Source organism: Pogoniulus pusillus, chromosome 8 (assembly GCF_015220805.1).
Source record: "Pogoniulus pusillus isolate bPogPus1 chromosome 8, bPogPus1.pri, whole genome shotgun sequence".
Classification (NCBI taxonomy): Eukaryota; Metazoa; Chordata; class Aves; order Piciformes; family Lybiidae; genus Pogoniulus; species Pogoniulus pusillus.
In genome coordinates this window covers 30356473-30377871 of record NC_087271.1, presented here as the reverse complement: position 1 = coordinate 30377871, position 21399 = coordinate 30356473, and the positions used below count along the sequence as shown (strand labels likewise).

At 44.1% G+C, this 21399-nt stretch overlaps 1 protein-coding gene across 1 annotated transcript; it reads right to left on the bottom strand.

The window, feature by feature from the left end:
- Positions 1 to 132: 132 nt before the first annotated feature.
- Positions 133 to 7067, bottom strand: RPF1 (ribosome production factor 1 homolog). The gene is made up of 9 exons (XM_064147899.1): positions 6877 to 7067; positions 6721 to 6777; positions 5470 to 5550; positions 4990 to 5085; positions 4129 to 4282; positions 2541 to 2623; positions 1526 to 1707; positions 1317 to 1443; positions 133 to 554 (listed from the first exon to the last, which is right to left on the bottom strand). The coding sequence occupies exons 1-9, from the start codon at positions 7036 to 7038 to the stop codon at positions 513 to 515; spliced, it is 984 nt and encodes a 327-aa protein (XP_064003969.1). The 5' UTR covers positions 7039 to 7067; the 3' UTR covers positions 133 to 512.
- Between the last annotated feature and the right edge of the window lie 14332 nt (positions 7068 to 21399).

Sequence of the window (21399 nt, the reverse complement as noted above, 5' to 3'; positions counted from 1 at the left end):
ATGGAGGAGCCCATTTTTGGAAAGCTATCACCATAATATCAGGGAACAGTATACTGTAAGAGGTGCAAAATTATCTTTTAGTTAATGGAAGATGTGAGTGCAGCTGCTTAAAGGAAAAAAAAAAGAGCTGTATAACTAGAAATACTTTATTTTAAAAATATCTGTAACCAAAATCTTTACTGTCTTTAATGTTGCAAAACTTATCTCTACAGCATTAAGAGCAGTCAAGGCAGATTTTCAGCAACAGGTAAATTACAGGCTGCTCTGACACTGCTGTTGTTTTTCCTGCTAAACTGGAAAAAAAGTCATGGTTCTTGTTGTGTTGGATCTAACTATAAACAGGAAGAAATATGCATCCTACTTGATGTGCTCCTGTAGAAAGTTTTCATGCTTGCATTAGTCTTTCTGCTGACAGATACTGTTCAGTATTATCATTAGTTGGGAGTCTGAGATAATCCATGTTTCAGAGCAGTTGTATTTCTGGTCACCAGCAACTGGCAGATAGCTGTCCCTCATAAATGGAATTTTCTTCTATTTGTGTCCATTTCTCGTCGCTGAAATTGAAAAGAGAATTTATTAACCAGCAAATTAATGCAACAGGATACAAATGAGGTACCAGTTTAAAGTAGGGTAGGCAGTGAAATGTGTCACAGTTACAACATAGTCAGCTTTTCTAGGCTGACCAGAGATGAATCCAAGAATCGTTTAAGAACTGAAGAACACATAGCAGTTCTCTATCTCCTGAGAGCAAAGCACCTTTAAAACAAGGTTATCCACCTCATGGATTACATACACCAGGAGCATTAGACTTCTGGTGCAACTTGGCTACTTGCGCCAAAGTTTTGCCAATCAATAGCAGTTCCACAGTAGAAACAACTGGAAAATTTATCATTGCCTACAAGGAATACTTCAATTTCACTTGAAGAGTACAGAGGTTGGTTTTACTTCCCATTCACTGTTAAGAAGTGTCATTTATGAAAATGATTCTTCCACAAAAATAGCTCTAACCAAGTTACTAGGCTTACAATAATAGCTCATACCAGGGGAATACTTTTCACATCTGCTTCTATGTGTATATGTTAAAGAAATTACATTCTGCACATAACTAATCTTGGTATATTGTTACTTGTAATCCTTGTCATTTTTGACTTGCAACATAGCAGAATGTTTCCACTTTGCATATTTCTCAAAATATACCTTTAAGTATTTCAATTAAATATTTCTTGAGAGCTGCATTTATTCTGATCTTTAGCCTAAGATTTGTGGCTATGTTTCATGTCAGAAGTACTCTCCAAGCAGGCATAGTTAAGACATACCTTATGAATCCATTCATATTCTCCAAATTTAGAATCAAAAGTTCCTTTTTGAAGAGACCTCAGTTTTAATGTAAAACGTGGCCCAAGTTCTTGAATTCCCACTTTCTTTTCACTCTTGAAGATGTATCTTGGGGAAGGAAAAACCCCACATAAATTACAAAGTAAGTTACAAAAACACTCTCATTTGTGAGTTTTGTGAAAACCATCACCTGTGGAATCTGAAAAAGATGTAGTCTCTCTGGTTGTGAAAGGTAGCTACTTGTCTTCCAATGAACTGAGGATCATGTGGGAAGAGAGAAGCAAACATACGACCAATAGAATGGCCAAGCCGTGTTGTGAAATTATTCAGGATTACTTCAGGTGCATGTTCCGTGGGCTCCTTCCCTTTTCGCTGAAATGAAAGCAGTGGAGCACAAAGAATTGGTAAAATTCATCTACTGTCAAAGAAGAGCTTGACATAACAGAGGAAAGACCACTAAGGCCACCTTCTTTGAAAAGGTCTAGTAAGTGCCCTATTTTTTTCAAGCAAGTTTGTATGCAAGTAAAAGCAGCTGCTAACAAGGATCTTTGATTCGACAGCATAAATTGAATGAAAAAAATTTACATTTCCTCTCTTCTGCACCAACTTCCACTCCTGCTACCAATTGTTACAGCAAATAATGCAGTCTCCTCTCTATTACTACCAAGAGTGTAGATGATTCTTCTTTAATAAGAACAGATAAAGTTTAAAAATTACTTCAAAAGGGAAAGAAAACCTTTCACTGCAAATTATTTAGGGCTAAGTAAGCCATACTTGCTATAAAAGAGGCAACAGGGCTGTAAGACTTAGAAAAAAACAGGTTTAATTCAAGACTAGGAACTACATTTACTGAAGTCTGATAACTCTGATTTTTATATACCCTATTGTGCATATATTGAAGTCTTTGATACTCTGATTTTTATATACCCTCTGGTGCATATACTGTATTATACACTGGATATTCCCTATTGATGCAGGTTCTCAGCTGTTATTTACTAGCACAACTGTAAAAATATTTGGGATTTAAATTTAACATGAAAGCATGCTGCTTATGGAAGTAGATACTACTTCTTGGATTATAAAAAAACACAAGATGAGCTGCAGCATACAAAAGTGTAACCAGTTTTGAAAGTTCAAGAAGACTGAACATATTCACCACCAGATAACACACTGCCCATTTAAAAACTGCTGAAAGGGAGTCTCACCTTTATTTCTTTACGCAAACGGACGCTACTCATTCTAAAATGAGCTGTTGGACCATCAGGCAGATGACTTAATACAAGACCATCTGTTCACGGAGTTAAAAAAAGCTAGTAAAATTCCATGTTTACAGAGGAACATTTTTTGCAATGTGCAGTATCATAGTACAGTATTATACCCATAATCTATGCTTGATTTATAAGGTTTCATTCTATTTTTACCATACAGTCATGAACTAGTTACCTGTGTTCTGAAGTATGTCAACTACTTTGTTTCAATACCTAACAAGAGTTAACATCTATCATTTTCTCCCAGAGAGTGGTGGTGAATGGTGCCAGATCCAGTTGGCAGCCAGTCACTAGTGGTGTTCCCCAAGGATCAGGGCTGGGCCCAGTCCTGTTCAATATCTTTATTCATGATCTGGACGAGGGGATTGAGTCCAGCATCAGTAAATTTGCAGATGACACCAAGCTAGGAGCAGGTGTTGATCTGCTGGAAGGTAGGAGAGCCCTGCAGAGGGACCTAGACAGGCTGGATAGGTGGGCAGAGGCCAATGGGATGAGATTTAACAAGGCCAAGTGCAGGATTCTGCACTTTGGCCACAACAACCCCAAGCAGCGCTACAGGCTGGGAACTGAGGGGCTGGAAAGCAGCCAGGAGGAAAGGGACCTGGGGGTACTGATAGATAGTAGCTGAAGATGAGCCAGCAGCGTGCCCAGGTGGCCAAGAGAGCCAATGGCATCCTGGCCTGTATCAGGAACAGTGCGGCCAGAAGGACAAGGGAGGTCATTCTTCCCCTGCACTCAACACTGGTCAGGCCACACCTTGAGTCCTGTGTCCAGTTCTGGACCCCTCAATGCCAAGAGAGATGTTGAGGTGCTGGAACATGTCCAGAGAAGGGCAACAAAGCTGGTGAGGGGCCTGGAGCACAAACCCTATGAGGAGAGGCTGAGGGAGATGGGGTTGTTTAGCCTAGAGGAGGCTCAGGGGTAACCTCACTGCTGTCTACAACTACATGAAGGGAGGCTGTAGCCAGGTGGGGTTGGTCTCTTCTGCCAGGCAACCAGCAATAGAACAAGGGGACACAGTCTCAAGTTGTGCCGGGGGGAAGTATAGGCTGGATGTTAGGAGGAAGTTCTTCCCAGAGACAGTGATTGGCATTGGAATGGGCTGCCCAGGGAGGTGGTGGAGGCACCATCCCTGGAGGTCTTCAAGAGAAGTCTGGATGAGGCACTGGATAGGGCTGGGTGCTAGGTTGGACTGGCTGTCTCTTCCAACCTGGTTGATTCTATGATTCTAATGTTTTACCCAGGTAGCAAAACTAAATGGACCTTCTGGATCAGAAAAACTTGTTAATTAACCAAACTGTTAAATTTACTGAAACAACAATGTTTTTTGATGCAAAGCCAAGCTCTATTAGCCATTAGATTATTTTACTTGGCACAGTGATTTTTAACTCTGTAGTTACACTGTAAGCTGCACAGTGAAGAAAAAAAGTCCAGAATAAAGCAGATCTTTGATGCACACTAAAAAATTCTTCTCTTTCCCTAATAATCACAGTGCATCTCCTTTAACAAATGCACAAAAGGATACTTGGTATTTTGCGATCTTCATTAATGACGATTAAATCTGTGAAGTCCCTTGCAATACACTGTGGAATAATCCTTTTCAAAGCCAGTCCTCTTCGATAGTAGACATGAGAGTTAGGTATAACAGTAGACAGTTGCTCACAGAATCTCACTGTTCTCTGCAAAACAGGTATTAAATTGTAATGAGGTAAATACAGAGCCAAATTAAAGTACCAGGGGAACAGAGGACTGCTCCTTCCAACTGCCCTCCCTGGTGATACATGAATTCCTCTCTCTCTATAAAGACTTGAAGACAAACTATTGAATTACTTCAGTCAGTGGGGAAAAAAAAGTATTTACAGTAAAGACTGCAGCATACCAGGGACTTTTCTTATTACTTCTTTTAAAGGATGTTTTCTCCTTCCACAATCATAGAAAAGCAGGAAAATCCAGAAAGCATAACCTCAGAACTCATTATTTATTAAGGACAGTGATTTACAAGAAGCTTGTAACATTTCAAAATGCAATTATTATTTTAGGTACAGTTAGGTAAAGAATTAGGAGGTTCACTTCTTTCTATTACCTAAAACAACTTCCTTTATGGATTTCACAAATGTCAGCAACCTCCCCAGATAGGTAATGCAGATCACTTCAACAGAAGAACACAAGACATGAGGTTTTTTGCTAAGAAGGTAACAAAGAGTGCTGGAGAAACTAACAGATCACATATATGTACAAGTTGATTGACAGCCACTAAACAAAAGAGCTGAAAAAAAGCCCTGTGATAGCCACTATTTTCAGCTTTAATTTACCTATCATAGCATGAAAACCATGGTATCTCATAACCAATTAATTGTTTTGAACTCTCCAGGTAAAAGGTACATACCCCACGAGGCCTGTCTGATGTTGTAATGAGAATCTTGGGAACTGTCTGTCTGTTGAAGTATGGTGCAAATTCATCAGTTGCTTCATCGAAAGCAACCTGGAAGAACAGACACCTTCTTAATCCACCATATATAAAATAATTGCAGAACAATTTTTCAATCTGATGAAATGGAATTTAGTAGGAAAAAGATCAAAATATATCCTAAAATTAATTATCATAAAGTGTGTGCAGTCTTTATATTTTTAATAATCCATTGTGAAGAACATCAGTAGGTCCTATTACCAATAGCAATAAATACAAGTAACAATTATCTAATGTAGATATTGAAAGAATAACTTAGTGAACCCATCACAGGTAAAAAGTAATGCATTGCACCTTAACAGAAGAGTGGTGAACATTAAGCTTTGTCAATCCAAATAATGCCTCTCCTTGGAAAAGAAAAGTTGACTTAAATAGCATATGTAGAAATTAAGCAGTTACCTCTTCATCATTGGGATCTACAGTAGTTTCATCATACACTCTCTGATTTTCAATAGTCTTTGGTATGGGTTTTGGAGGTGCCTAAAATAAATAGGTTTATTAGTATAACACACTCCTAACTTCACAGCATACTGCAAAAAAACACATTCATACTGCCATGATGTTGTGTATATTCCTAGACAGAACTAGAAGTATTATTTGTTTTATAAGGGCTTCTAAAAAAAGAAGATAACATCATTTTGACACTAGAGACCATAGAATCACAGACCTGCCAGATTGGAAGGGACCCCAAAGATCCTCCTTTCTAGGTGACAGTGTAGTTTTAAATCAGATGGCCCAGCAGCCTGTAAAGCTGAGTCTTAAAACTGTCCACTGAGGAGGACTCCACTGCTTCTCCTAGAAGATTATTCCAATGTCTAAATGTTCTCAGTTTCTTCTGGATTCCAATCAGAATTCTCCTAGGAGTAACTTGCAGACATTACCCCTTGTCTCCTATAGATAAGCATCTCTAGAACAGTGACGCTAATTAATTTCAGTCTAATTAAGAAACAGCATTGCAAACTAAAACCAACCAAACAAAAAAAGTGGAATGTTTTATCTCCCAGGGAAGAAAAAGTGTTTAGAATAGTGTTTACCCTGTTTAATGACACTACTCTTGTCAGGTTAGGATTACACAGTAACTCACAGCTGATTGTCTTCAACCACCACCAGGCTCCTGAATAGTTCATAAAAAGAAGCAAACCTCTTGTTTGAGCCTAGGCTTAAAAACAAGCAGACAACTGCTCTGGGCAGGGTTTGGTGAGATCTAATTGTTTTAACTTGTAGAGAAATTAGTTCCTAGTGCACAGTTCCTAATAACATCGACACAATGCCTTGGCATTTGCATTGCACAGAAAAGACAGACCTGCTTTTACACCATTATTAGCTGAAAACTCACTCTGCGCGACTAAAGCGTCGTTTAGAACAGTACCAAGCAACACTTCTAAACTCAGCTGTTTGCTGCCTCCGCTTACACAACAGTCTCTGAAGGCTACCACGGCCGCCCAGTACCGAGGTCACTGCTCCGCTTCGCTGTGGCCTATGAAGAAACCGTTTCCCTCACGAAACTCAAGAACCCCCAGCACTAGGCTGAGCTGAAGTATCACCACCAAGCCAAACTGCTCCCCTTTCGCCGAGGAGCACCACGGCCCTGCAGCGGGAACTGCCTCGCCACGACACGGGGCCGCAACGCGCTGCGGTCTGAGCCCTTACTTTGTCTCCGAGGGCTTCTCGCTCCTTTCTTCGCTTCTTCTTGGCGGCGAGTTTCTCCTGCGGGCAAAGGGAGAGCGATCCGTTATTCAGGCTCGCCGCCTGGCCGGAGCCTCCCTCCACCCCCGGGAACGCTCACCGCGCTGGGCCCTCCCCCACCTTCCTCTGCTGCTGCTTCCAGCGCAGGAACATGAAGTGCCGCCGCTGCTTGTTTTTGATCTCGGAAATGCTGAAGGTCGGTGGGAAGAGAACCCGCTCGGGGGCCGGCTGGCCCCCATCCTCCGCAGCAGAGGCCTGCGGGGCGCTGCCACCACCCGCCATGCTGCCGCTGCCGCCGCCGCCGCCGCCGCCGCCGCCGCCGGCGAGCGCTGACCCCTCACCCCTGACCTCTGACCCCGCCCGCCGGGAGGCACGCGCTGCGCCTGCGCCTGCCGGCAGCACGCGCTCCCGTGGCGCACGCGCGCAGGGGGGGGCGGTGGGGACGGGGCCGGTGGGCGGCACCCAGGGGAGGCTCTGGCGCCGCGCCGGGAGCCGGCGGTGTCGCCGGGCGTGAAGCGGGGGGCGGTGGGTACGGGGCCGGGGGGCGGCACCCAGGGGAGGCTCTGGCGCCGCGCCGGGAGCCGGCGGTGTCGCCGGGCGCGCAGGGGGGAGCGGTGGGTACGGGGCCGGTGGGCGGCACCCAGGGGAGGCTCTGGCGCTGCGCCGGGAGCCGGCGGTGTCGCCGGGCGCGCAGGGGGGAGCGGTGGGTACGGGGCCGGTGGGCGGCACCCAGGGGAGGCTCTGGCGCTGCGCCGGGAGCCGGCGGTGTCGCCGGGCGCGCAGGGGGGAGCGGTGGGTACGGGGCCGGTGGGCGGCACCCAGGGGAGGCTCTGGCGCCGCGCCGGGAGCCGGCGGTGTCGCCGGGCGCGCAGGGGGGAGCGGTGGGTACGGGGCCGGTGGGCGGCACCCAGGGGAGGCTCTGGTGCTGCGCCGGGCGCGCAGGGGCGCGTTCCGGAGGGCGGTGCACGGGAAGTGGCGGAAGGGCACTGCCCCGCTCTGGCCGCCCCCGCGCCCGGGTGCACCGCAGGTAGGTGCGGAATGGCCAAGCCGGCGGCAAACCTTGAGATAAGAGGAGAACGCTGCACACGTATTGGCACTGCGGTGGAATCCGTAGTCGGGATTGACTGTCAGAATGGGAAGCGCTGAAGGAACAGGACACTCCGGTGCATTTGCACGGATGTAGCAACATCCCCCAGTAGCGTGTTGCTAATGTGCACACGTTTCACACTCGCAGAATCACAGCCACAGACGGGTAGGGATTAGGACTGACTTCGAAGGTCATCTACTCCAGCCCCCATGCTAGAGCAGGACCATTTAGAGTAAACCACCAGAAACTCCTCCCCAGGAACTTGGTGGGGTTTAAATGCCTCCAGAGATGGGAAACCACAATATCTGCTGACAGCCTCTTCCAGTGCTCTGGCACCCTCAGTGAAGAACTTTTGCATTATGTTTTCCATCTGTGTTCCAGTTGTGTCCACTGCTCCTGGTCCTGTCACTGGGCACTGCTGAGAAAACTGTCTCCTGCCACTTGCCTTTTAGATTTTCATAAGCATTAACGAGGTCCCCCCTACGTCTGCTCCAGGCTTCAGGTTTCTCTCGGTGGCTTAAGTTGTGGGAAGTACAAATACTATTTTGCACTGCTAAGTTTCTTTTACTGGAAAAGTAAAAAAGATACCTGTTAACGTGAACATAAAGATACTGGGAAACGATCTAGAAAGAACCTGAGCTAGACAAAGTCTTCAACTTACTTCTGTCATGTAAGCTAATTTAACTCATCTCGCTTCACTGAGGTTATTTCTGCTTAACACAGATGCAAATGAAAGATCAAAGGCCTCATTATGCACATATCCATATTTGCCTGGCTTCACTCCCGTTTTTGTCAGAGAAAATACTTCAGCTATCTATAGTGCCTTAAGGCTAAGTAGTTTCCATGGTAATTAAGATTTGGAGGATTTAGCTGAGAATATGCTAACCCAGGACTTTGTGTGACTTTATCACACTAGCTGATTCAAATATCTAAGATTGCAAGTCGTTAGCAGAGATTTTCATCACTGCTGTTGGCAGAGCTAACAGAGTGCTCTAAGTTATTTGCAGTTCTAGTTTGCAGTGGTGTTTTTTGTTGGGATTACTGCGAACTGATAGGCAGCATAATTGTGTGAAGCTCAGTGAGGGCTTACATGTGGAGAAAACACATCAGCAAGAGGAAAGGCAACCCTTAATATTCAAAGGTTTTTCTTCCAAGCACTCACAGGAACAAAATAATGATACCAAATAATACAAGAACTTCCCAGGACAGGGGAAGGACAATAAAAGGACACCGGAATCCCACTGAAGCCACAAGCTGACAGTTTCTGGAGAGGTCAGAGCTGTCTTCATTTCAACTGAAGCTACTTCTGCATGCAGAATGAGATGCAGAAAGTGCTGGACCAAATAGCTACTGTCTGGGGGACTCTCCCTAAAAGGAAGGACTATGGGATTCTTGGCCAGGTCTCAGTGTTCTCCCCATAGTTAAACAGCAAAGCAGAAACAAGCTGTAGAGAATGGTCTGTAATCAGGTTCAGTCTTTAGATGTGTCCCCTCATCATGTGGCTAAAGTGTCTGGTTCCTTTTACACTCCTGGCCTGATGCTTTATTGGGCTTTTTGCCCAGTGAAAGTGATCTCACCAGGGTGGAATACCCAGAGCAGTGGGAGATGCTTGGTGTGGCAGGGGTATCTACATTTGAGATGACATCTCTTTAACTGAGGAAAGAGTTGAGCATGGGCCCACCACAATATGCCATCATAAGAAAGATGGACATTTTGGGGGAGAAAGCCTGCATTGTATTTTGTAGAGATCCGAGGCCTGTGGTGCTTGCTATGTGTTATTGTACCAAGCCATGTGAGATCTCTGCTGTAGAAAAGCCTCTTGTTCAGCCAGACAGGCATGGGCACAAAATCAATGCTAAACTACTTAAACTCCTTCCAGACTGTTCCCAAAGCTGTTTCTCTAAGGGAGCATTATGTGGTGGAGGAGTGAAGTAAAATTACAAGGTGCCTATGCACAAATCACGTGGGTAGTTTTCAGGATCATCTTTTGGGGCTTACAGGCTTGCATTCCTTAGTGCATCTTGTTTACATTCTTTACTTTCAGCATTTTCAGTCACCTAGGGCAAGCTCTACTGGATAAAATGGGCATCATGCTCCATAAAGTTGGGTATTATTTAACATTTCAAGATAAACAGTCTTACTGTGTGCTGCCAATGCCTGTCCTCATCCCATAACTCAACAAAAAATTAATTATTTTCATATCCTTTTCTGAGTTACTCTTTGTGGAGTATCTGAGCTGTGTACAAACACTAAGGTGCTTATTGGAAATAAGACGTTATGGCCAAAAACTAAAGCAGTTTGTCAATACAAAATCTATCAAACATATCTATGAGTTTAGAATGCTCAGACATCTAAAGCTGGATATTCTGAGACTATTTAGCACAATATGTTCAAACCACAAGAATGTTCAATTAGGTTCATAGGTAACTTCACTGTGCTCAAGATCATTCTAGTTACCAGATTTGAGATATTTCAAGTTCAGCACTTAGGAAATAAGGAATGCAGATGTAGTGTCTGTCCCTAGAAGGAAATTAAAATCTCTTACACCACAGGTGGCTGAGGAGACCAAATGAAATTCTTTCAGTCAGTTTTTGTTCTGTAATGCCCTCGCTTTTTACAGCATCACAGTATCACCAAGGTTGGAAGAGACCTCATAGATCATGCCTTTTCAATAGTTTTTGTGTGAAAAGTCCTGGGCTTAAGTAAGCAAACAATGGTAAAAACCCCCTTTGAGTAAGCAGTTTTATCTTCCAGCTTGTTAATATCTCCATCCTCGGGAGCTACCAGAACTTGCTGAGAGTGCATTCTGTTACCTCCTCTTGGTCATTAGTAAGGACATTAGGAGTTTGGGGCCCTGTATGGATCCCTGAGGAACACCATTAGTTATCAGCCACTTTTTCACTGGATCTTGCACTGCTTTGTACAGCCATTGTACTCCCCAGCCAGCTGATTATCCATCCACTTTGCAGGACATTTTTCCACTCCACATTTCACCCAGCGTGGCTGTAAGGATACTATGGGAGACCATGCTGAAGGCATCCCTAAAGTCAAGGTAGGCAGCATGCAGTGGTTTTCATCCTCTGCTGAGATGATCTTCCCATCAAAGGTTTGGCTTTGGTAGAGCCACAGTACACTCAGCCACCTTTGTGTCTGGAAGTTGATTGCAAATGTCTTTCAGGACTATTTGCTTAGTGATCATCCAGGGAATGGATGTGAGGTGGACAGACTTACAGTTCCCTGACTCTTCAATCTTTCTCTTAACTTTAAGTTGAAGCAGTTCAACTTAGTGTAACTCTCTTGCTGCACTGTGTGAAGAGCACTGATTACTGATGCATTTAAATGGTTTCATAACTGAGTGTATGTCTGTGCATGTGAGAAGAAACCTGAGGAGCAAACCTTAAATAAAATCAGGAAAAAATAAGCAAAGAAGAGCGTTTAAAAAGAGGAGTATTTTATGTGGTATGCTTGCAAAACAACCTTGCAGGAAATTCCATAGTCTGCTGCATGTGAATATTCAGTTTGAAACCCCATTAGAGTTTAAAAAAACCTATTTTACTGCTACTTTATACACAGATGTCAACACAATCTTAAACATGTAGTTATAACTGACATGACAATAATTCCTTCCCACAGGACCTATCAGGATGGCTTACCTAGCCATTATCTTAGTCTGGGTGGATGAGCCTGATGAATACTGGGTGTCACTACGAGTCTGTCAGCACTTGTGGCTAGTTAGTAGATTAAAACTACTGGCTAATGCATTAATTGCATGTTAAAAAGAAAAAAAAAGAGGAGTTTGATGGAGCTTCAAAGTGCCCAGGGAAGAAAACTGGAATATTTCCCCCCAAGGCAAATGCTAAGAAGGAGAAAATGATCATTTGATACCTTAGACTTTTTGAGGAGATTCTCCAATAGGTACCCATGGCAAAGTACTGAAGAAACATCTACTCTTTCCAACCTTGTATTTTGCTGAATTCATCTTGCTGCTTCTGGAGATCACTATCCTTTTCCACAGAATTGTCCTGCAAAAAGGAAGGCGATATTTCATCAGCTTTGTGGGTGTGGAGAATACTTGTGCTTCTTGGGATGTGCGTGGACATCTTTGTAGGAAATAATGCTGTCTACAACTACCTGAAGGGAGGTTGTAGCCAAGTGGGGGTTGGTCTCTTCTGCCAGGTAACCAGCAATAGAACAAGGGGACACAGTCTCAAGTTGTGCTGGGGGAGGTCTAGGCTGGATGTTAGGAGGAAGTTCTTGACAGAGTGACTGGCATTGGAATGGGCTGCCTAGGGAAGGTGGTGGAGTCGCCATCCCTGGAGGTGTTCAAGCAAAGCCTGGCTGAGGCACTTAGTGCCATGGTCTACTTGATTGGATAGGGCTGGGTGCTAGGTTGGACTGGATGATCTTGGAGGTGTCTTCCAACCTGGGTTATTCTATGATTGTGTGCTTCTAAATGAAGAGAATAATTGTAACCATAGAAATCTCTGGCTTAGGAGACAAATCTTTTAAAAATGTAGTGTTTCAAAGCTGAACTAAGAGACATTTTTTTATTAAAACTAAAACCAAATCAAACAAAATGAAACTGTTAGATTAGCTGTGCCTTGGGGCGGGGGGGGGGGGGGGGGGGAAATTAGATACAGAGGATTGTGAAGTATTTCCTGTCATATGAAATCTTTAAATCAAGAAGGTCGATTTTTATCAAAGGAAATGTTCTAGCCCCACCAGGAATTATGTACACATCATGATCTATTTGTCATCTCTACTGTACAAAAGTTCACACTGGAGAATTGTGGTGCTTTCTTCTGGCATCTGTGGCACTATGAAACAGCAAAATGGAGCAAAAAGAAACCCCTTTAAAATATTGTAAAAGCATTTCAAGATATCTGCCGTAATATTCAATAGTATATGGTTAGAGATGCAATGAAGGGGCTACATTGCAGGGGTTTTCTCCTATTTGTATTGCTAAGCTTTGATGAACACTCACTAGAATTGCAGTATCTCTTTTGTTGAAGGCTGCCCAGCACCTTTCCCCTGATTGGACTTTGTTTCTTTATTGGTTTACCAGATGTTTTAAGACTGGTATTTCCACGATGGGTGTTCACCTCAGGATAACTTTCTGGTACCCTTAATTCTGTACTTGGTAGTGATTGTAACTGACCCAAACCAGAACGACCCAAGCTAGTAAAACCAAATGCTAATGGAAGAAGTAGTTTCAAAGTATTACACAGATTGTTGGGATAATTTCCCAGGAGATTTCCTTCTCTTTTATATGATAAACTTTCAGTGTCGGAACTTTTTTTTTTCCTTACACGTTGATGAAATATGAACATGATTTTGGATGTCTATAAATGCTAATCACAAAATAACAAAGGTAATGAACATTGCAAGACACTTAGCTGGCAACATATAATAACTTCAGCGTCAGATAAGCTCTTTTTTCCAGTATGCATATGTAGCTCTTATTAATGAAACTCAAGCTGCACCTAATTACTGGTAACAGAAATTCACTGGCGTTTACCTCCCACGTACAAAGCCACACCTTGCCCTCCAGGAAATGCAAGAGAGCTTCCCAAGAACTGTCCCTAGCTCTGGCCTAGATTTCAGCCTCTCCTGTAACATTTTACAGCAAAAGCTTATCAGGGCAAAGCTTGTCTGGTGCACAGGGTTTGACTGAACAACTGAACAAAGAAAAGAAACTCATAATGAAACCTGGTCTTAAGCTAGCTCTTTAATTACTGTAAGGATCTTTTATTACTGTAGCTCCTTTTCTTGGTCTACGTGGTTCAGCAAGTTTGGTGCTCTATGCGACAGAGGCTGATGCTGAAGACTATCTCTTCCCTGCATTAGGAGACAGATGATAGAATCAAAAGCACTATTTCAGTAAAGGTCACTGCACAAGATGATGAATAAGATTCAGCTAAGGTAGTATTTTCCTTTGCCTGTATTTCCAATTTGATCATATTTTTCTCCAGCTTGGGAAAATATTTTACTTCCTAAACCTGTGGGAGATTTATTTATGGAAGAGGAGGTATGACATGGTTACCTTTGACAGGAGAAGTTAGGCTAAAAGTTCAAGCCCTTTTTTGTTGATTTCACCAGGAGGGTTTTAAATGCATCTGAAAAGAAATGACAGCATTCATGCTGGTACTGGGATTGTATCAGTCAGCTGACGATGCATCTGGTGATGGCCTCCACAATTCAACTCCAAATGTACAGCACTGGTGCCAATATGGGATTCAGGGGAACTGTCCTCACTTTCCTTCTTCAAAAATGATTCACAGTAATATCTGATAAATCCTTTTGTGCTTTATTCTTCTACAGAACTAGTGTGAAAGTGATTTTGCCTTATATGGACTAATAAGCATACCATATGTTCTAGAAAGAAGAGCAAGGGCTGAGTGAATCTCACAGGGAGTCCTCTCCTAGGAAGCACAGTCACTGAAGAGGAGTTGGAGGCTACTAGATCACTACTTCTCTGACAGGGTGACTAGATTAGGGAATCTTAACTCTTGATTGCCTAAGCAAGTAAATATTGAGCAAGAATAAAGAGGTTTGCATTTCCTCTGTATCTGTCACTGATGTAAGGCAAATTGGAGTGATGGATGTGGGGTTTGTGTTCTAAATTCAAAAAGAGGGAAGAAAAGTTAGATTTCACAGAATAAACATGAAACATGATTGAAGGTTTGGGATACCATCCTTCTAGTACGGGGCTCAAGGAGTTTCAACTATTAAATTTATCAGAGAGGAAGTTAATGGGGGCCTTTTATGTACCTTTCTCTGGAGTAAATATCCATTGAAAAATACAGAACTTAGCTCTGTCAGACAAAGATCCGCAACCTGCAATCTTAATTTATAGTTACTCCTAATTAGCCATTGAGAGTTACCCACAATTAGACATGTACCAAGAATCATGGTAACTTTTGTGTTGATATTCATATCAAGTTGTGATGTTTCTCCCCTAACATCATATCATCTATTTCACACAGGAGTTTGTTCAAGGAAATGTGTGTTCCATTGTACAGGGAGTCAGACAAGGCAGATCACACAGATCATATCTGGATGTCTAATCTGTTAATTACATAGTTTATATGAATTCAATGTAATTAGTTATGTGATTGTTAATAAAGAGTATTTTTAATGTTTGACTGCAGCCTCACCTTATCTCGATTATTTCTTATTGTATGGTGGTGGTGGGTGTTTGTTGTCCTACCTGCACTTCCACCTTCATCCCTAAGGTTTACATCATTATCTTGTTACTCAGCCTTCACAGTTGATACTGTTGATATGATTCCAACCACACAATCACTGAAAGATGGAGGGATGGTGTTGCTGGAGATCCTAACAAAACTGCTTTAGGTCCTGCACACAAGTTATTTATCAAGACCCAGTTCTGCTACCCTTCTCTAGATTAACTAGAATACACTGCTCAGATGGCTGTAGTCTCTTTGCAGATCTCTGTTGAGGAATTTTAGCATATCAATCTAGCTTTGTTTACAACTAAGTGTATAATTTTCCAGGGTTTTATCCAGGCTAAGGCTGATACTTAAAATGTTGTTTTCACTTGTTCATTCATCTGCATTTTGCTTGGAAGTCCTGGGAACAGACTGCCACGCTGACAAGGATGATCTGCATCCATTGGCCTTGCTGTTGTTTCACTGAGTGCCTCTCAAGCTTTGCATGGAGAGCAGCCTGTCCTTAACACCATAAGGAATGGGTCCATGTTTTCGAGGACACAATTATTTGCTTTCCTTTAGGCTCGAGATCTCACGTTCCATTAGCCTGTTAGCAGAAATTAAGTGATGTTGTTGTTTCAGGCAAAGTGTCACTTTGGTACACTCACCTACCAGCTCTATTTCTAGGTATTACAGGATGACAGAAACATCCAGGATGGAAAAGACCCTCAGGATCACCAAGTCCAACCTATAACCCTACTCTACAAGATTCACCTTAAACCATATCCCTAAGCACCACATCCAAACGACCTTTAAACACATTTGGGGGCGTAGGGGGGGTGTGTGACTTCACCACCTGGGCAGCTCATTCCAGTGCCTGACCACTGTCTTTGTAAATAACTTTTTCCTAACATCCAGTCTAACCCTCCCCGGTCTCAGCTTGAGGCCAGTCCCCTTTGGTCTGTCTCAAATTACCTGTGAGAAGTGACCCGGAGCAGCTCCTTCACAGTGTCCCTTCAGGTAGTTGTAGACAGCAATGAGGTCTCCCCTCAGCCTCCTCTTTTTCAAACTAACCATCCCCAGCTCCCTCAGTCACTCCTCATAAGATTTATTCTCTAGGCCCTTCAACAGCATCGTTGCCCTCCTCTGGACCCACTCCAGCACCTCCACATCTCTTGTGTTGCGGTGCCCAAAACTGAACACAGTACTCGAGGTGTGGCCTCACCAAAGTTGAGTACAAGGGGACTATCACCTCCCTGCTCCTGCTGGCCACACCATTTTTAATACAAGCCAGAATGCCATTTGTCTTCTTGGCCACCTGGGCACACTGCTGGCTCATAGTCAGCTGCCTGTCTATTACAACCCCCAGATCCCTTTCTGCCAGGCAGCTCTCCAGCCACACTACCCCAAGCCTGTAGTGTTGCTTGGGGTTGTTGTGACCCAAGTGCAGGACCTGCATTTGGCCTTGTGAAACTCATCCCATTAATGTTGGTCCATTGTTCTGGCCTATCCAAGTCCCTCTGAAGAGCCTCTCTACCCTCATTCAGATCAACACTGCCACCTAACTTGGTGTCATCTGCCAACTTACTGCTGACACTCTTTATGCCTGAATCAAGATTGTCAATAAAGATGTTAAAAAGAAGTGGTCCCAACACAGATCCCTGAGGAACACCACTAGTGACTGGCTGCCAACTGGATTTAACTCCATTGACCACCACTCTCTGGGCCCTCCTGTCCCACCAGTGCTTTATCCAGGAGACATTGTGCTCATCCAAGCCATGAGTAGCCACTTTATCTACAAGAATTTTGTGGAGAACAGTATCAAAGGCATTTTGAAAGTCTAGCAATACAACATCAACAGTCTTTCCCTCATCCAGAAGCCAAAGGAGATCAGGTTGGTAAGGCAGGACCTGCCCCTCATGAATCCATGCTGACTTGGCCTGATCCCCTGGCTGTTGTCTATATGATGTATGATGGCATTTGAGATGCCCTGCTCCATGACCTTCCCTGGTACCGAGGTCAGACTGACAGCTCTATAGTTTCCCTATTTCCTTTCTGCCCTTCTTGTAGATAGGTGTTTGCTACCCTCCAGTCCATTGGCACCTCCCCAGCTCGCCAGGACTTCTGGTACATAATGCAAAGTGGCTCAGCGAGCACATCTGCCAACTCCCTCAGCACCCTTGGGTGCAGCCCATCCGGCCCCACAGACTTGTGTACGTCTAAGTGGCGCAGCAGGTCAGTGACCACTTCCTCATTTAATGTGATGTGCTCGCTCTGACTCCCCTCCCTGACTCCTACTCCATGAGGGTGGGTGCTCACCTGCCTTAGGAAGAGGCAGGCATTCCACAACTCTCTGCAGTTCAAACCTCTTTGAAAAGGGCTGCCCCCCTCACGTTTGCATTCAGAGATCGTTTCCAGTTTTCTCATTTGAAAAAGCAAGTTGCAGCAGATGACTCTCTTCACTCTTGTCTCACATTTTAGTGCCTGTGAATCTCCTGTTATCTTCTTGAACCATCTGGTCTTTAAATTCTTCTTGTTTCAAATAATTTTTATCAGCCACTGCCTAAAACTACCAATGCCACTGGATGTCCCAATGCATTCTCAAACAAGCTTCCACCTATTGTGCTTTGGAGAAGATATTGTGTATGTAATAGTATTGGCAGAGGATTGTGTGGCAGAAATCAAACTATGTACTTGGACTGAAAAGCATTTCAACAGGTTTTGAGAAAATCTTTGTTACTGTGTAGAGACTTAGCATGAAGCCAGGATAATCTTGTGATTAATGATATATTACACTCAGAAAAATTGCTTAGGAGAAGAACTTGCTATATAATATTGGAAGAGAACTCATGGAAAGAGGGAAATGAACAGTTCCAGTCTGTTATTAGTAAATGCTTACTCTCCCTTCACTCAGAGGCACACATTTCTGGAGCCCCCACTACAAGAAGGATGTGGACGTGCTGGAGTGTGTCCAGAGAAGGGCCACTGGGATGATCAGAGGGCTGGAGCAGCTCTGCTATGAGGACAGACTGAAAGAGTTGGGGCTGTTCAGTCTGGAGAGGAGGAGGCTCCGAGGTGACCTTATTGTGGCCTTCCAGGATATGAAGGAGGCCTACAAAAAAGCTGGGGAGGGACTTTTTAGGATATCAGGTAATGACAGGACTAGGGGGAAAGGAGCAAAGCTGGAGATCAGTAGGTTCAGGCTGGATGTGAGGAGGAAGTTTTTCAGCATGAGAGTGGTGAGAGCCTGGAATGGGTTGCCCAGGGAGGTGGTTGAGGCCCCATCTCTGGAGGTGTTTAAGGCCAGGCTGGATGAGGCTCTGGCCAGCCTGATCTAGGGTAGGATGTCCCTGCCCATGGCATGGGGGTTGGAGCTAGATGGTCCTTGTGGTCCCTTCCAACCCTGATTGATTCTATGATCTGACTTGTACCACTGCTACATACCCTAAACCAGTGTGAAAATCATAATACTTCAGGAACCTAAACATAAAGAACTCCTATGACAGAACTAGGTTCAGCAACAGAGGTGGCTAATGAGCAAAGAGTAATATCAGAAGGCTACACTTAATAAAAGCATTAAACCCCAGCAAAGCCCATATCCATTATCTGAGAAAGCTGTCCGTGTTGTACGCAGTTGTAAGGGATAACAATACACAGGCCAAATCAAAGTTGCACAGGCAAGTGTAGTAGTTCTGCATTTCCTCACTTTTGAATGCCTTACCTTACTCTTCAGGTTTGAGTTTCTCTTTATAGTACCTTCTTGCATCCATACACAAGCTTTACTGGAATCCTTTTCAGTATTAAGCCATCTGGGACATGGTACTGTGGGAGCTTGGAGTTAAAGGAAATCACATATTTCTTATGGTAAAAACTATTTCTTTTCTTTCCAAGAGTTGATTTGCAACAATCCTAAAAAAGACAACCCCCCACAAATTGGAGTTAACAGTGACGTAAGACATCTAATAGCTGCAATGGAGGGAAATGGCTGCAGAGAAAATCGATCATTTGGCAGAGTCTGGGGCATCTGCAGGGACAATCTCCTTCTGGAAGTCTTCAAAATAGAAAATTTAAAGCAGTAGCAGACAGCAAACTGTATAAGCAATGAAGCAAATAGCGTGGGTTTTGGTGGTGGTGGTGGGTTAGGGTTGGTTTGTTTGTGTTAAGAACAAAACCATGAATCATAGAATCAACCAGGTTGGAAGAGACCTCCAAGATCATCCAGTCCAACCTATCCCCCAGCCCTATCCAGTCAACCAGACCATGGCACCAAGTGCCTCATGCAGTCTTTTGTTGAACACCTCCAGGGACGGTGCCTCCACCACCTCCCTGGGCAGCCCATTCCAATGGGAAATCACTCTCTCTGGGAAGAACTTCCTCCTAACATCCCTGAGTTCTAATTGAAAACACTGGCCAAAAGTGTCTATGTGTGAAATACTTTAAAGGCATGTGCATTTGAGCATAGTGGGTGCAGTTTGCAAGGCTACTGAGAATTGCCAGTTGCATCATTTCCAGTTGTAATTATGAGAGATTACTGTCAGAACAGCTGACTTTTATTTTTGAAGCCTGGTCCTGAGAAGATACGAGGAAATCAGGACTCACCCTCAGTATTTCTGTTTATCCTTTAACAATTTAATAATGGCAACATAATAGCTTTGCTAGAGAGCTTTTGAAAACTGGTCTCTCAAGCCTAGAAAATCTGTGTGAAGAAAAGTAATAGTTATCATTCAAACTTGACGCCAGACTCTAATTACTACTTCAAACACCACAAGAACACAGGATCAACAGGATTTTTTTTTCCCTAATCTCTTTGGTACACTGCAGTAGCCACACCTACATCCTCTTAGAGGAAACATTTATCTCCTCCTGAATACTTTGCATGATCTGTATTAATTTGTTCAGTGCAGCCATAAATTTGTCCAGAGTTTTAGCTCTTTGAGATTTTTACTTAGCTGATCTTACTGTTATGCTCCATACAACACATTTAAGTCACATTCCTCACTTCAAATGCTGTCAGCCCTTGCAATTTCTTTTGCTTAGGGAAGATGCTGACTCTGTGCCTATGGTATATGTGGTAAGGGCTGTGAGGATGACCAGAGGGCTGGAGCACCTTTCCTATGAGGACAGACTGAAGAAGTTGGGGCTGTTCAGTCTGGAGAAGAGGAGGCTCCAAGGTGACCTTATTGTGGTCAGGGTTGGAAGGGACCACAAGGATCATCTAGTTCCAACCCCCCTGCTGTGGGCAGGGACACCCTACCCTAGATCAGCCTGGTCAGAGCCTCATCCAGCCTGGCCTTAAACACCTCCAGCCATGGGGCCTCAACCACCTCCCTGGGCAACCCATTCCAGGCTCTCACCACTCTCATGCTGAACAACTTCCTCCTCACATCCAGTCTGAACCTACCCATCTCCATCTTCGCTCCATTCCCCCTAGTCCTGTCACTCCCTGAAAGCCTAAAAAGTTCCTCCTAGCTTTTTTGTAGGCCTCCTTCATATCCTGGAAGGCCATAATAAGGTCACCTGGGATCCTCCTCAGTCTGTCCTCCTTCAGTCTGTCCTCATAGCAAAGGTGCTCCAGCCCTCTGACCATCCTCATGGCCCTTCTCTGGACGTGCTCCAGCATGTCCACATCCTTCTTTAATAGGGCCTTCAGAACTGGATGCAGTACTCCAGGTGGAGTCTCACCAGAGCAGAGTAGAGGGGGAGAATCACCTCCCTCACCCTGCTGGCCACACTTCTCCTGATGCAGCCTAGGATCTGGTTGGCTCTCTGGGCTGCAAGTGCACACTGCTGGCTCATGTTGAGCTTCTCGACCACCAGCACCCCCAAGTCCCTCTCCTCAGGGCTGCTCTCCAACCAGTCACTGCCCAGCCTGTATTTGTGCTTGAGATTGCCTCGACCCAGTTGCAGGACCTTTAAAGAGGCTTTTCTGAAAGTGGTAGTCATTTTTCTCTGGAGATGACCTGCAGTGGATTGATGGCGCAGACTCCATATGAAATATAATTTGGAATTAACAAAGAGCCCTTAGATAGGTACACAGCCACGGGGAACATTTTCCTGAAACACCTACCATTAGTTGGAATTTGGTTTATTTGAAAGGGTCTGTGTTGTCAGGCTTATGTTGGTGACCAAAATGAAGGTTGGAGGAGGACTTTTTCCTTAAGAAGGCTAAAAATGAGGACTACAGGGAGCTCCATGTTTGTGGGACAGATGAACTCACCCAAAAGGAGTGTAACAACCTCTCCAGGTTGTACTTTCCACAGATATTCATACATGGACTTGCTACTGTGTCCTATTGCATAGTCCTGGGAATAGAAGAGGCATAAGGAGTCATCCACAGGAAGAAGGGGGAAACTGAATCTGCTCTTAGGAGAATGACATCTCTGT